We start from the raw sequence: 15,490 nt of genomic DNA, 5'->3' as shown, positions 1-15,490 counted from the left end.
ATTAAAGCCTCTATATTTTGTTTTGAGTGTATAAAAATAATTAATAGTTGTTTGTGAGTAGAATATAGGTAGAGACAGAGAGTTGGAAAGTAAACAAAATTCAAATAAAAGTGTGTTTTTGGTTAAATTTTATATATGGAAATGAAGGCCCCAACCCCTTCCACATTTTTAAAGTATAAAAAGTTATTGTAAAATCACACTCCATCTCTTTCAACGTTTCACTTTTATAATTCTTAATTAATGAAAAAATTGCTACATTCACTATTCATATATAAAAGCGTACTATTCATTATTTATCTATTAAATTATTGTGAGTGTATAAATGAAATTAAAATAAGTATTTGTGACTAAAATAAGGATAAAAATGGTTGATAGAATGTGAAAGTTTTTAAAATAAAAGATTACTTTTGAAAATATATGACTTTTAGTTAAGTTATATGATAGAAAATAACAAAGGAGAACTATTTAAAAACTCAAAATTCTAGAGGTGAAGATATAATAGATTGTTAAACGTGTTCAACACCAATTCAGATCGAAGACTTCTAGAATCTTGGAGAATATTTAGTATAATAATAATTAGTTTATTATTATAGATAAGTTAGTCGTATCTTTAGTCCTAACTGCATTTGGTTTCAAATTATGTATTTGAAAAATGTTAGGATTAGAAACCGTGAGTTTATATATATATATATATATATATATAGGGTTAGGTTATAATAGGAGATATAGTTTTTGTAGGAAGTATAAGAAGTAATCTTGTTCATTGATTTTGAACTTGGAGGGTTGAGATTAGTTTAGGGGGAAATCAAGTGTAAACACAAGGTGAAGGGCATAAAAGAAATAACACATTTATTGACTTTCTCTCTCCACGTGCAAAGCACAAGCCAAATTCCCCCATCATTTTAAAACGTCTATAACTTTTTTACGACGTTTTTATTGAAAAACAATTTTACCATAATAACGAGTGTCTTTTTATCTTTTATATGAGTACAAAAAAATATTGTAATATAAAAATTAAAAAAAAATTAGTGGGTTTTTTACAAATTGTGTTTTACCAAACTGTGTTTTACAAAATTGTGTTATACAATAGTATTTTTCATTGTGTTTTTTCCATTGTGTTTTTTACATTGTGTCATGCAATTGTGTTTTTTATTGTGTTTTTTTTTTCATAGTGTTTTTTTCCATTGTGTTTTTTATAGTGTTTTCCATTGTGTTTTTTCGAACTTTTTCGACGAGGTGGTGGCGGTGGGTGATGGTTGTGGTGGCGGTGGGCGGTGGAGTGGTGGTGTTTGTAGGAGATGAATGAAGATGTAATTGGATTTTATGTAAGTGGGTTTTTGAAATTAATGTAAGTGGGTTTTAAGATTAAAGTAATTGGGTTTTGATATTAATGTGTTAGACTAAAATACCCTCCTTCCTAGCTTATTAGGAAAATCAAACTTCTTATTTGAACCTAACTGAGTTTATATATATGTGTGTATATATATATCCTAGGTTCAATGTGTTAGGTATTATTAAGTTTTTCTCGTTTGTCGTTTTCTTAATAAAAGAGTCGTAAAGAGTTCTACAAATCTCGTGTTTGTGTTCTTGATTCGCTTGCCTCAAAGTTTAACAAGTGATATCAAAGCTAGGGCTCGTACCGGAAAGCGGTTGGAAGATTGGAGGCAGCCTCCACCGACTGGTGTGTCCGTCGGTGGAGGGCAGACGTGAAAGCAAGGCAATATCATTATGTTCTTAATTTAACTTTTTGCTACATGGTTTATATTTATAAATTGAAGAATAAGCAATCTACTTAATTCTTATTCCTACAGAAGAGGTAGACATTCAATTTTGAGTCTTTTAATTGAGTTTCTTGAAGCCTCCAAGTTTTCTGTTTGAAACCGAGAACAACTAGGTCTGTGTGAAGCCGAAGTTGTTGTGAAGCCGAAGCAAGTGAACGAGCAGTGAAGAAAACCGAGTAGTCGTGAAACTCGAGCAAGTCGAACAACCTGTGTGATTGTGTTAGTTGAAGCCAAATTTAAGAAAATTAATTTGGAAGCAGGCGAGTAGGTTGCTGATATGATTAAGCAACCGAGTTCCTTGGGGAAACTCTTATTTAGGGTCGTAAATAAAAAGGCACCCCACTGGCCGTTCTGAACTCTGGTCGAATAGGAACCCATACTTGGAGTTTTCTTCAGAGTAAGACAAGGTCTCACCGGTAGCATTATAGAACAAACAGAGTGTGGCAACATCTTTCCCACAGAGTTGTTTCTGTTGCCTCAAGTAGGCAATGGCGTTACCACGCTTGCCGTCAGCGTTGGGCTTGGATAGAGCCTCGAGTGCCCTCTCCTTCCTATCAGCTCCCTTTGTGATGGGCTTGCCTAACACATTTTCATCACTCATCTTATTATTATTATTATTATTATTATTATTGTTAAACCAAGACATTCTGGGTATATATAGTACAAATGTTGTATTGTTTTTCGTTGAACGATGAAACATAGTCCAACAACAACATTTATAATAAAGAAAGGAAAGGAGGGAAAGGAGGGGAGCCGGCCTCCAATAATTCAGCAACATCAAGACGCCACGTATAGGTCTATACGTGGCGTCTAAGGTACGAGTTGACAACCTAACCCAGCTTTTGTAGGGCAGGTTGGAATCAAACTAAGACGTCGCGTATAGGTCTATACGTGGCGTCTTAGTCATAAAAAGACGCCGCGGAAAGGTCTATACGTGGCCGATAGGGGAGTTTTTCTAGAAAAACCCACCAGTTTGTCTTGTTATGTTTTTTTTCTTCTCTTTTTTTTGTTATCTATTGTTATTTATAATATTATTATTAATATTATTTTAATTATGAATAATATATTATTATTCACAATTCGGCAAAGCGTGTTCGGTAGCAGGCCTTATATGGGAAAATTGACGTTGCAAAATGACCCTTCAATTTATTGGCTGCTATCGTTATGGACATCTTGAATCAGTTACGGTGATTACCTTGGGAAAAACTGACAGTGCCAAACGAACCCTTTCTTAGATGCTCTCGGTATCGGCACCTCAAATCCGCCTCTTCGATATCGTCAAACTCCAACGCTCTTGACCTTCGGCCACCACCGGCAACCGTAGTTGTGTTCACTCAAACACATATCAGTCGTCACTAAGCTTAAGCTTAGGCTTGTTATTAGTTTTATTTTTAGTTGGGGGTATTATAAGTTGTTCATGTTGCGTATATTAAAGAATTATCGGCTTTTATATATATATATATATATATATATATATATATATATATATATATATATAGTAGATGTGCGGTATAAGAATTCATTGCGTCGAGATAACCAGCACTAGATCGAGACGCTAGTTTGATGAGTTTCAATATCTCGGATCCGTGGTATACGTTAACGGCAGCGAGAACATGAGCCCGTATTTTGGACAGATAAGTGGAAATTCGGTCCTTGCTCCATCTCAACGAGCACCAGACTGAGATATTAGCCGGGACCTACCTGAACCGGTTGACACGTATGCTGACGTGGATTTAGGCTCCGTGCTGGCGCTGATATTAACACGTTTGCATAATACAAATGAAAGCACACACTCAAACAACAATCCATACAATAGCAATTCTCTTCAACGACCAGTCAAACAAGAAGAAGAGAAAAATAACGAAGACAATTGCTATTGTATGGATTGTTGTTTGAGTTTGTGCTTTCATTGTGTATTATGCAAACGTGTCAACGAATGCTGTAAACATACGTGTTAATATCTGGGTCAGCACCGAACCTAAACCCACGTCTGCATACGTGTCAACCAGTTCAGCTAAGTGCGAACTAATATCTCAATCTGGTGCTCGTTATGTTGGAGCAATGACCGAATTTCCACCTATCTGTCCAAAGTAGGGGCCCACGTTCTCGCTGCCGTTAGCGGATACCGCAGATCCGAGAGATTCAAACTCATCAAACTAGCGTCTTGATCTGGTGCTGGTTATCTCGACGCAATGAATTCTTATACCGCCATCTACTATATATATATATATACACGTATATATAAAAGCCGATAATTCTTTAATATACGCAACATGAATAACTTAGAATACCCCAAACTAAAAATAAAACTAATAACAAGCCTAAGCTTAAGCTTAGTGACGACTGATATGTGTTCGAGTGAACACAACTACGGTTGTCGGTGGTGATCGGCTGTCAAGACCGTTGGAGTTCGAAGAAATCGAAGAGCCAGATTTGAGATGTCGATAACGAAAGCAGTCAAGAAATTGAAAGTTCTTTTGGAAATGTCAGTTTTCCCAAGTAAGCCACTGTAACTGATTGAAGATGCCCATAACGAAAGCAGCCAATAATTTTAAAGTTCGTTTCGCACTGTCAATTTTCCCAAATAAGTCCTGCTACTAAACGCCCTTTATCGAATTTCCAATAATAATATGTTATTGATAATTAAATATTATTAATATTAATAATAATCATAAATAACATTAATAATAACAAAAGAAAAGAAAAGAAATAAAAAAAAGGAAAAAAAAACCATAATAAGACAACACTGGTAGGCTTTTTTAGAAAAACTCACTAACATAAATATAACATAATACAATATAACATAATATAATATAATAATATAATAATAATATTATATTATATTATATTGTATTATGTTATATTATATTATACAATACGCTATACAAACGTACCCCCGAAAGTCTTGCGTCACCACCTAACCCCGACATCTGACTCTCTTGCGTACATCAGGTACCTAATAATAATAATATTTTAGTACTAATAATAATAGAAAACTAAATGCTTTAATACTAATAATTATATATTTAGAATAAAAATAATAATAATATAATAATTAATATTTTAATAGTATTTTACTATAATTATTTTAATAATATTTTAATAATAATAAAAATATAATAATTTATATTTAAATAGTATTTAAATATTATTGTTTTAATAATAATAATAATACTATTTTAATAAATACAATAATAGTATTTTATTTTACTAACAATAATATTTTCATAACAACAATATCTTAATAATAATATTAATATTTTAATAGTAATAATATAATAAAAATTTTAGCATCGCGGTAACAATACGGGAAATCTATTTTAAGTTTAGGAGGCTCGGCGAACTAGGGTTACCGTCAAACGGTCGGTGCCTAGACAAATTTCTAAAGTAAACCATTCACCAAATCTCTGTCTTAACATCTACAACCATGTCCTAACATGTAAAAAATAAAGATAAAACGAAACCTGGTTTAACTCTGACTGACCGTTAGCGCCGTCCGGTATCTCCTGGTCCGACTCCGGAAACATACATGGTTCTACTCCGACTGACTGTTACCCGTCCGACATCTCCTCGTCCGACTCCGGAAACATATATGGTTGTTGGTGTTGGTTGAATGAAGAGGGTGAGAGTTAAGAAAAAAAAATAAAGGAAAAAAGAAATGGTAGAGATGGAGGGGAGGGAGCCGGGCTTCAAAAATATACAAAAGCCAATACGCCGCGTATAGGGTTATACGCGGCGTATAGCCCGTACGATCCGACAACCCTATGACAGGCCAGGCTAGGACGTCAAATCGTACCCTAAAACGTCGCGTATAGACCTATATGCGACGCCTAGGGTGGTGCTGGGGCGGAGATTATTACAATTTAAGAAGGATTTATTGGAAAAGGTGTTACTCGGGAAGGAACAAGTGATAGGGGTTGACAATCAATCATGAATAGTTACATCTTGGTATAAACGTGATGTTTCATCTGTGGGTATTATGTTTGCTTTTCATTGATTTCATTGTTCTTTAAAGCAACTACACCCATAATCTACTTCTGACCAATTCTCAGTTTCAATTAATTTATTTTAAATTACTGGTATGGTGTCAAACCTTACAAATGTTATGAGGTCGTCGACTCAAATACTTGCATTATCGCCCGCTACCCACAACCATTACCGCCCGCTGCCCATTTATTTTATTCCGTTTTTCCCCGCCTATCAAACAACACAAAAAGTAATAACGCATTCCATATATAGTAACGATCCATTCTATTACCTTGCCTACTTCATTCCCTCGTCCCATTCTATTACTCCAAACAAAACATACCCTCAAGTTAGAGAAAGCATAAAATCCATTAATGGAAATGTGTATTGGACTTATTAGCTGCGCACAATTAGGGCTTTTCACGAGCCGAGCCAACCGAGCGAAGGCTTGCTCGTTTATAACCGAAATAAACGGCAGCCAGAATCGAATCGAGCATTTTTCGATCGAACATCGAGCGATTTCGAACATTATTTATGTCTTTTTCACATTAAAATTTTCAATAAGAAATAAGTTTGAAGGTTGTAAATAATGTATTTTTTAAACAAATCACTAGTTTTCAGACAAACATGTAATAGGTTGTAATTTTTTATAAGAAATAATGAACTGAGATATAATAAACATGTGAACAAACTTCTGGTATTCTGAAAACTTAAAACTAACAAATAAAACTACAAAAGTGACGGAATTGGGAAAACTTTAAAGGGTTTAAAGAATTGTATATTTATATTTATGTGTGTTGTCTATATATTTATATTTGTTCATATATAATTATATATAAAACAAATTAAAAATATTCAAACCAAACCGAATTGCGCAAACCTTTGCTCGTTGCTTGGCTCGTTTATAAACCGAACCGAGCGGAGCTGCTCGTTTACAATAGAGCGAAAAACGAGCGAGCATTTTTCGAACGAGCGGCGAGCGAGTTCGAGTGACGAGCGGTATGGACAACCCTAAGCAGCTCATTAATGAAAGTGATCAACTCAGTAACTCACAATCTTTATTGGGCTGGTAAATGGAGCACAACAGTAGCCCATCAACAGAATTGATCAAATCACCATTTTTGTTGGGCTTAAAAGTTGAGCACAATGGAAGCCCGTTAACGGAAATGGTGGCATCATCATGTAAATGGGCTGTGGGCACATATATTGAACACAAGTACACAACGGTAGCCCATTAACACTTGACCCAGCATTTTGGTCCATGGAGCAAAATTTTATTGTTTACGATATGTAAGTTTGATTTAACATAATTTCAATAATTAAAAAAAAAAAGAAATTTAAAGGTTGATAATGCCTAACAATAATTCGAGGCACACAAAAATCCCAAACCTGGAACCGGACCTGAAAAAAACCCAGAATTGTTTTTTTTAAACCCGGGTTCTTAATACCCGAACCCGACCCCGACCCTATCCGTGGGGGTACGGATAGAGTATGACTTTCAATGCTGAAACCCGAACCCGAACCCGATATAAACCCGATAATACCCGAAACCCGGTTCTAGTATACCCGAAACCCGAGTTTTTTGGATACCTGAATCAGGTTTTTGCATACCCGAACTAGATTTTTTTTGCATACCCGGATATAAGTGTTTGTGCACATGTGTCTGTGTGCCACTTGTTGTGTGGTTACCCACAGATCTATAGCCGTTCTCCAGCGGATCATTTTTGAAGTATATATTTGATATAAATACTTATTTATATTAGCGCATTTTGATATACCAGACAACAATTTAAAACACATAAAATATATGTTTTTTATATCATTGTTTATTGTTTAGTAGTTTGCATATGTTTGAATGAACTTTGAAGTTTATATGCAAAAAATGGAGTTAGAATAAAAGAAAACAAAGCAAGCCCGTTAACAGAAGAATACTGCAGAAAAATGTTTTTTTAATTTTTGGAAATAGGGTATTCAAATACATGGGTATTGAAGACCCGGTTCAATACCTGACACCCCGGACCCGGTACATAAGGTATAGTTTTTCAAGCCAATACCCGAACCAGACCCGAGTATTATTAATTCCCGATTTTCTAATACCCGATCATACACGAACCCGATTTTATACCCGAACCCGAGTATTTTAATACCCGTTTTATACACCTCTAATAATAATAATTACTATTATATAAAAAATAACCGGTATAAAAATAAAGCACAAAGATGTATGTATCATTGTTTTCATAATTAAACATCATAATAAACAGGACATTTACATAATCCATTTATTCGAACCGGTTTAAGAAATAGATGATGCAACAATTAATTTAGTAATTTATAACATGAAGTTATTAGACTTGTGACATATAGGATTTTATGGGTTTTGTTTATATATATTATAGATATAGTTTACTATATTTTAAATTAGTTTACATGTTGATGAACATTTTTTTAGGTCTGGTGCTGCCATTCGAGATGTGTTTGATTTCATGTATACTGGGTTAGTTGCTCATGTTACACAGATAGAAGATAAAAAAGCGTACTATATATGTGTATGCTATATATTTAAGGAATTGTAAATGTCTTATTTATAAGAACAAATACTTTTACGTAATTAAATTTAATAAAAACTTAATAATTATTTGATTTTGGTCAATGAGAATAAGAAAAAAAAGATATAATTAATTGTATATTGTGAATTATGGAAAGGTCAGTAATCAAATATAATTTTGGTTTTATACTTGAAGAGAAGACATATTTATATACTAGGATATAGCCCGTGCAATACACGGGTAGTTAAAAAAATACACCAAAAAAGTTAAATTTAATAATATACGTAATAATGTACCTTATGAATTCATAAGATATAAATAATGCTAAATAAAATTTTATAATTCATAGATATCTAAAAACCTCATTTAATACAAAATTTAAAGTTACATTTGTAACTTTGCTAGTAATTCTATAAATGGTAATAGTATTAGTTGACATCATAGTTGGCTACTCTAGTTGAATAACACGTGGAAGAATATTTTGCTTTAATAGCACAGGGAGATGTCATGCCAAAAAAATTAGTACAATTAACCATTTAAGCGAAGCTTGTAAGCATCTTTTGTTTGAAACATGAGATGTTGGTTTCAAGACCCCTGACATGATATCTACTTGGCATCATATGTATAGTTAGATACTTAGATTATATTAAATATTTAGATAGATTAGATGTATTTATGGAAGTGAAGTTAATTAGTCCCCATTTAGATGGGTCTGGGCTATTAATGTGAAGGAAGATCACAAGGCTATGATAGTGTGATGTGATTTAGAAAAAAACTACAAGAAATAACTTATGTGTTAATTATGATTTAATGCAATGCTTTCAAACTATAAATTCAAACTCATAACCAATCTATCTTCTACCTTCACTCATCTCTCAAGTCTCAACAATGGTGTCATTGTCTCTAGTGTTTCCTTCGGTTTCATTTAATCACCATGCATGTTTTGATGCTCACGATTCGTCCACCTTAAAAACCTCATATTCTTTTGGAGGTCTTAAACATGGATTTCAACGTCGTAATTTGAATAAATCTAGAGTTTCCATGAGCGCATCAGTTGGATCGAACACTGGAATTGACGATGCATTGTTCGCCAATTATAAGCCTACAACTGCCTTCATGTTCCCCGGCCAGGTCAAATTTGTGAATTGAAATTTGTTTTTTTTTGTGCTTTCATTGTTTTATTGGAAAGTGACTACAGAAATTGTGGAAATTGTTTATGAACTTATGTTATGATTAATTGTAAATCCTGTTAGCTACAAGATGAACTTGTAAGTTTGATTAGAGTAGCAAATTTATGCCAAATTTGTTATCATACAGAATCCATATATTTGGGTAGGCTCTATAAATGTTAGGTAGGTTCTGCCGGTAATTACGGTTTGGTTTTGTGTTTTTGTGCAATTTTTTTAATCATAATTTTGTATTACTTATTTAATAATATACGGATTATTGAATATACGTATAATATTATTTTTTTATGACGTTTAGGAGTTATGTGATTTAAAAAAGTATTTTATTAGGGTTTCAATATTAAAAAAGAAACAATTACCCTCACATTTATATGACACATAGCACCATTTTTCTATTAAAAACTAATTGAGATTAACGGTGGTGACTAAATATATGTAACTCTATCATAAATGTTTGGACTAAGTTAGCAGTTCTTACAATATGGGGACCAAACTTGCAAAATTGTCAAACCGCATGAACAATTTGTACAATTTTCTCTATATATACTTGTAACTTTTTATTTCTAAAGTAAATAAACAACAAATGTTAAATGGGTAGGTTCCAAGTTTCAAACACAAAACCGACACGTAAATCGTCAAACTGTTAAAACCGGACTGTACATATTTCAAACTGGCCAAACCGGCTAACTTTCTTGGTTCGTGTGGTTTGGTTGGGTTTGGCGGATTATGGTTTATTTATGTAGTCCATTTCTTTTACAATATATACGCAATAACTTACGGGGTTTTCATTATACTCTTGCTTAGTTTCATAGTTAAATTTGTTTCAGGGTGCACAAGCAGTTGGAATGGGACATGAGGCTCTCAAGGTACCTGCTGCTGCAGAATTGTACAACAAGGCAAATAAAATTTTAGGGTGGGCTAGATCGACGCTTTATTTAGTTAAATTATGATTACACAAATATATTTTGTATCACTTTTGTTCATCCATTGTTCTAAATTTGAGAATAAAACAGTTCATAATGATTCAGTGACCAAAGTTTTGATCTTTACATGCATGAAGGTTTGACATCTTGGACGTTTGCATTTACGGGCCAAAAGAAAAGTTGGATTCCACTGTTTTTTGCCAGGCATGTTATATTATTTCAGTTAAATAATTATTATTTTTAATAAATTTATTCAGGAAGTTTTGTGCACCCTAAAAACACATATATACTAATTGACATATTATTGTATAATTATGCAGCCAGCTATCTATGTTACTAGTCTAGCTGCTGTAGAGATGTTGCGTGCCCGTGCTGGAGGTCAACAAATAATCGATTCTGTAGATGTTACTTGCGGATTAAGTTTAGGGGAATACACAGCTCTTGCATTTGCTGGAGCATTTAGGTGAGTCGTCTAATTAATACAAGTGTGATCCCCTATCATTATTATTGTCGTTATCGTCATCGTCCTTGTCCTCATCATAACTATACTAACATACATATTATGGTTCATTTCTTAATGAAAGGGGTGCTTTTATCTTTATTTACTTGCATTCATATTTATCTTATATGTTCATACTATTTTTCCTTATAATCTTTGTAAGTATTTATTATTATTATTATTATTATTATTATTATTATTATTATTATTATTATTATTATTATTGTTAGCTTTGAGGATGGTCTCAAGCTGGTTAAGCTAAGAGGTCAAGCAATGCAGGTATTGGTTCTATGACTTAAAAGACTTTACATACTAAGTCACTGGACTAGATAAAAATTCTAAATATATAAATTTATGGTATTATATATCTCAGGAAGCTGCAAATGCTACTAAAGGTGCCATGGTCAGTATCATTGGACTTGATTCATGCAAGGTGCAACAACTCTGTGATGCAGCCAATGAAGAAGTCGAGGAAGACGGGAAAGTTCAAATTGCAAATTTCTTATGCAGTGTAATGCTCACATATACATTATTATTGAATCTATTAAAAAGCATTTGCTAACAACCAAATTTCATAATAGATATGTTGAACTTATAGCATAATGGGAAGTGGTAGATTTAACCACAAAATTCAAAAGTCAAATTGCAAGTTTTTTTTTTATAATGTGGACTCTTGATATATTATATCGAACAGGGAAACTATGCAGTCTCGGGAGGCGTGAAAGGAATTGAAGCAGTTGAGGCAAAAGCGAAATCATTCAAGGCCCGAATGACGGTATGCCCTCTCTCCATCCTCTAAGAACCTATTATGTAATTATGCGAATTTCAAAGAAACAAGTATAATAAATGCATTATGCAGTTCTCAACATATTATTGGTTCTGACTTCTGCCCCTTTAGGTCGCAGTAATTTGCTATTAATGTTTGGATAAGTAGATTTTGTGGGTAAATTATATGCATGCAGTCTTATTAGAGTTATATCCTGCTAGTTAGTTATTATGCGTGTCACACTTGCGGGTAATTATATGCAATATTTTAATTTTCTTTTGCAGGTGCGCCTTGCTGTTGCCGCGGCCTCCCACACAAGATTCATGAAGCCCGCTTTATCCCAACTAGAGTCGGCTTTGGCGGCAATCGAAATCAAAACTCCAAGAATACCAGTTATATCTAACGTCGATGCACAGCCACATGCTGACCCTGAAACAATCAAGAAAATCTTGGCTCGCCACGTTAGTCCCGATAAATTCTTTCCTCCTTGCTAAATATATAACATACATGATAGCATGCGAATACATTCTAAAAAAGTAAGAAAATATGCCTTTAATATTACGTAAGTTGAATTTTAATAATCCAAACTACGACCCATTGGTCAAAAATTATTGATGCTAACAATTTTACAAATGAAAACTTCGTATGCTCCAAATAAATCTTATTTTTTTATTACCTTTAATGAATAATGATTGTCTTAGATTACATCACCGGTTCAGTGGGAGACAACGGTGAAGACTCTTCTATCACGAGGATTGCAAAAGAGTTATGAACTTGGACCTGGAAAGGTAAAAATAGTCTTTGTTTATTATCAAATTTAACTTTTTCCGGTTGTTAAACATGTACTAACTTGAATATAAATTCAGGTTATTGCCGGGATTGTTAAAAGGATGGACAAAATGTCGCTGATTGAGAACATTAGCATGTGAAAACGGGTTTGATTTGTTGCCATTTTACAACAACCGGAGCTTATATAGACCAAATTAACACAATCATGTTTTGTGTATGATTTTAGTTTTGTATGAGCAATTTATGTAAAAATATGTTACAAATTCAAAAAATAATAATGCACCAGCCGTGAATCGAACCCGGGTCTGTACCGTGGCAGGGTACTATTCTACCAGTAGACACTGGTGCTTGTTAATTAGTTAATTCTCAGGATGTTAAATATAGCATAGATTCTTTGTGGCATAAATAATTGCTAAGGTAGTAATATACACATTGAAACCAAGATTCCAGTTAGAAAATGAATGAGCCAGAATCTCAATTTATAAAGTGAAAAATTGACACATAATCCGTGTGGTTATTTACATGCAAATCGCGATCACAACATTTTAATGATATCTTTTGACGTTTAATCACAACAGTAACAATTATTCAAGCATCATATCATACAAAAATTATCATTAGGCTAGTCTTAAAGATTTGCATTATCGCATATCACTATTAGAGGGTGTCTTACATTATAGGATCATTTTCATAGACGATAATTTATAGTGGTTAGGGTGGATTTAATGAACTCACTCTTCGTCAAGTCCTTGGTATCACCAGGAGTTTATCTTCATTGCTAAGCTTGTCACTAAGCAAAGTGATGATCACCTATTCACCTTCACAGATCTTCATAGTAAATGAGTAGTGAAAAGATTGATCAATCATGTTTTTATTTAATAAAGGTTACGTATTTATATAACTACATGTTTATATAAATATAATAAAGGTTACGTAATTAGAGAAAGAAAAGATAACCTTATAAAAAATCAAGAGATCAAATACTGTCAATATTTAATCAAAGTGCAGAAGAATACAGTGAGAATTAATTAAGCATATGCAGATCTAAAGAATATAGGCAAAGACAATATTACAAAAAATTAAATGCTTTGAAACTAGAAAGAAACAAACTAAAAGGGGTTTTTTAACATCAGTTCATCCCACATCGCCCAGAAGAAGAATATGTGTTGAGTTTATAAAGAACACCTGGGAGCAAAACGTTGTCCCTTCGGGGACATCCGATAAAATTGGAACGATACAGAGAAGATTAGCATGGCCCCTGCGCAAGGATGACACGCACAAATCGAGAAATGGTCCAAATTTTTTTCAGTCCCTTTTTCTCCACCTGATCATCGAGTTCAGTTCATGGGTGGTATGCGCAAAAACTTCACAGTTTTGTACCTCATTTTTCTGCATAATGATATCGAATTAGTGAAGGGACCAAGTGTTTGTGAGTCAATGTAACACGCCGGACTTTGGCCGTTATCCTAACCGCTCATTACTCAAATTCTTGCTTAACGCGAGCCCTTTTATGGATTTTTATTTTTGAATCATCCCTCTGCGCAGAACATTATGGCTTCCAAGATTCTTCTTGTTTACATGCTTTTCTCTTCACCTATTTCTCGTTAATTCAATCACGTTTTGGCTCGTTTAAATAAAGACTTACACGAATGATACGAATCATACTGAACACATTTCATTTGCAACTTCAACGCCATAACCACATCAGATTAGGTACAAAGGATCAATCCGTGCCCATAAGACTAAGCCAATTCACCGAGAAGACAAATGGCACAACTTTCGATGAGTTCAAAGAATTTGAGGGCCAAGTGGTGTAACAAACAGGATTTTTATCAGTTATGATTGCAGTTTGCTAGTGTTTTACAAGTCGGATTGAAAAACATAGAAGGAAAGGTTAGATAAGCAGTTTAGAGGTTATCCCACATCGGTTGGTGAGAAAAGCAAAGAACGAGTGATGCTGTATAAAAAAGGAGCCAGGCCACAGGATTACTTACTTACCTGGACGGGGTCAATGGATGATCAAAAAGGTCCATGGCCTAGGTTGGTGACCTCCATTGCACTTAGGAGGGGTGCCCACCTAAGGTCGGCCCAACTGGTCGAGCCTACGTCATAATTTGTGGCAGTGGGGGCTTGCGTTCGCGCAGCCTCTACACAATTAGAGTTTGAAAATTTGAATAGTTGAATAGAATCTTGTCCTCTTGAGTGTCAGACACAGAGATACATACAAGAACTAAGCCATGGTGGCAAACACAGTGATAAAAATCGCGGGTAGAAAAATTAAACGCAAACCAAAATACCACCAAATCCTAGAACTCAATACAAACTTCGAGAACAATATTAATAATCAACTGATCGATACGAGTAGTAGATTTGAGCAAACACTCAATAATACAAATAAAAATTAAACAAGCCAGAACATGAGGAGAAAATCTGGACACTAATGATTGTGATACGAACGGTCAAGCGCATCTGTTTAACCGTATATGCATCTATATAATCACCTAACTATTCTCAGCAAGTATAAAAAAACAAGTTAAGAGACATTATGACTGCAAGCTAACACTACAACTCTACAAGAATATTGAAAGGACCACTAGAGATAATTTAAGTTATGTTTGATTATTTGCATGTAGATTATTCCCTTCATTTTTTACATTGTTTGATAAAAAAAAATACTTTTGTAGAATGAAGAAAAAGAAAGTACTATTGTTTATCCCACATCGGTCAGAAGACTAATATGCGTTGAGTTTACGTAGAGCAGGTTGCAACCATTGTTGAAATTGGAATGATATAGAGAAGATTGGCATGGCCTCCACTCCCAACAGTTTACCTGTTCGTTTTTCTGCATGATGACAGGTTCTGTTCGTTGTCTTGCTTGGGTTATGGTTACACAATTCACACCTATTACATGCCTTTATATTATAGGAACATATCTAGTTCTGATAAACACACTTTTTACTAATATTTAAACTTAACACTCTATGAATATACTTATGGAAATAAAAACAGATTCATATAAGTTTTACTTAA

The 15,490-nt window shown here is 33.8% G+C and overlaps 2 protein-coding genes and 2 non-coding genes across 4 annotated transcripts; all 4 read left to right on the top strand.

Annotated features, from left to right (window-relative positions):
• The first annotated feature begins 10,230 nt into the window (after positions 1-10,230).
• LOC143536412 (uncharacterized) lies at positions 10,231-12,637 on the top strand. The gene is made up of 9 exons (XM_077030413.1): positions 10,231-10,396; positions 10,544-10,614; positions 10,731-10,869; positions 11,136-11,184; positions 11,279-11,416; positions 11,600-11,680; positions 11,956-12,132; positions 12,373-12,459; positions 12,538-12,637. Exons 1-9 carry the CDS (start codon positions 10,329-10,331, stop codon positions 12,598-12,600), a joined length of 873 nt encoding a protein of 290 aa, XP_076886528.1. The 5' UTR covers positions 10,231-10,328; the 3' UTR covers positions 12,601-12,637.
• A 1,007-nt stretch (positions 12,638-13,644) lies between these two features.
• Positions 13,645-13,857, top strand: LOC143536366 (uncharacterized). Its single transcript, XM_077030370.1, is given in 1 exon segment — positions 13,645-13,857. A coding segment is annotated over 1 exon segment (129 nt). The 5' UTR covers positions 13,645-13,728.
• LOC143536419 (U6 spliceosomal RNA) lies at positions 13,662-13,764 on the top strand. Its single transcript, XR_013135882.1, has one exon. It is a non-coding gene; the product is annotated as a U6 spliceosomal RNA (small nuclear RNA).
• A 593-nt stretch (positions 13,858-14,450) lies between the features above and the next one.
• On the top strand, positions 14,451-14,611 carry LOC143536416 (U1 spliceosomal RNA). Its single transcript, XR_013135879.1, has one exon. It is a non-coding gene; the product is annotated as a U1 spliceosomal RNA (small nuclear RNA).
• The last annotated feature ends 879 nt before the right edge of the window (positions 14,612-15,490 follow it).

The sequence above is a fragment of the Bidens hawaiensis genome, unplaced genomic scaffold, assembly GCF_021521415.1.
Source record: "Bidens hawaiensis isolate Kalapana, Puna unplaced genomic scaffold, B.hawaiensis_p1.1 tig00010796_1, whole genome shotgun sequence".
In the NCBI taxonomy this organism is placed as follows: Eukaryota; Viridiplantae; Streptophyta; class Magnoliopsida; order Asterales; family Asteraceae; genus Bidens; species Bidens hawaiensis.
This window is presented reverse-complemented; position numbering and strand designations above follow the sequence as displayed.

What these genes read in the sequence shown, in the direction of transcription:
- LOC143536412 (XM_077030413.1), top strand. Translation starts at nt 10,329, where the DNA reads ATGGGACATGAGGCTCTCAAGGTACCTGCTGCTGCAGAATTGTACAAC. An exon ending in CACTGTTTTTTGCCAGGCAT is followed by an intron (nt 10,615 to 10,730) that starts GTTATATTATTT and finishes TTATGCAGCCAG; the next exon opens with CTATCTATGTTACTAGTCTA. An exon ending in ATGAACTTGGACCTGGAAAG is followed by an intron (nt 12,460 to 12,537) that starts GTAAAAATAGTC and finishes ATATAAATTCAG; the next exon opens with GTTATTGCCGGGATTGTTAA.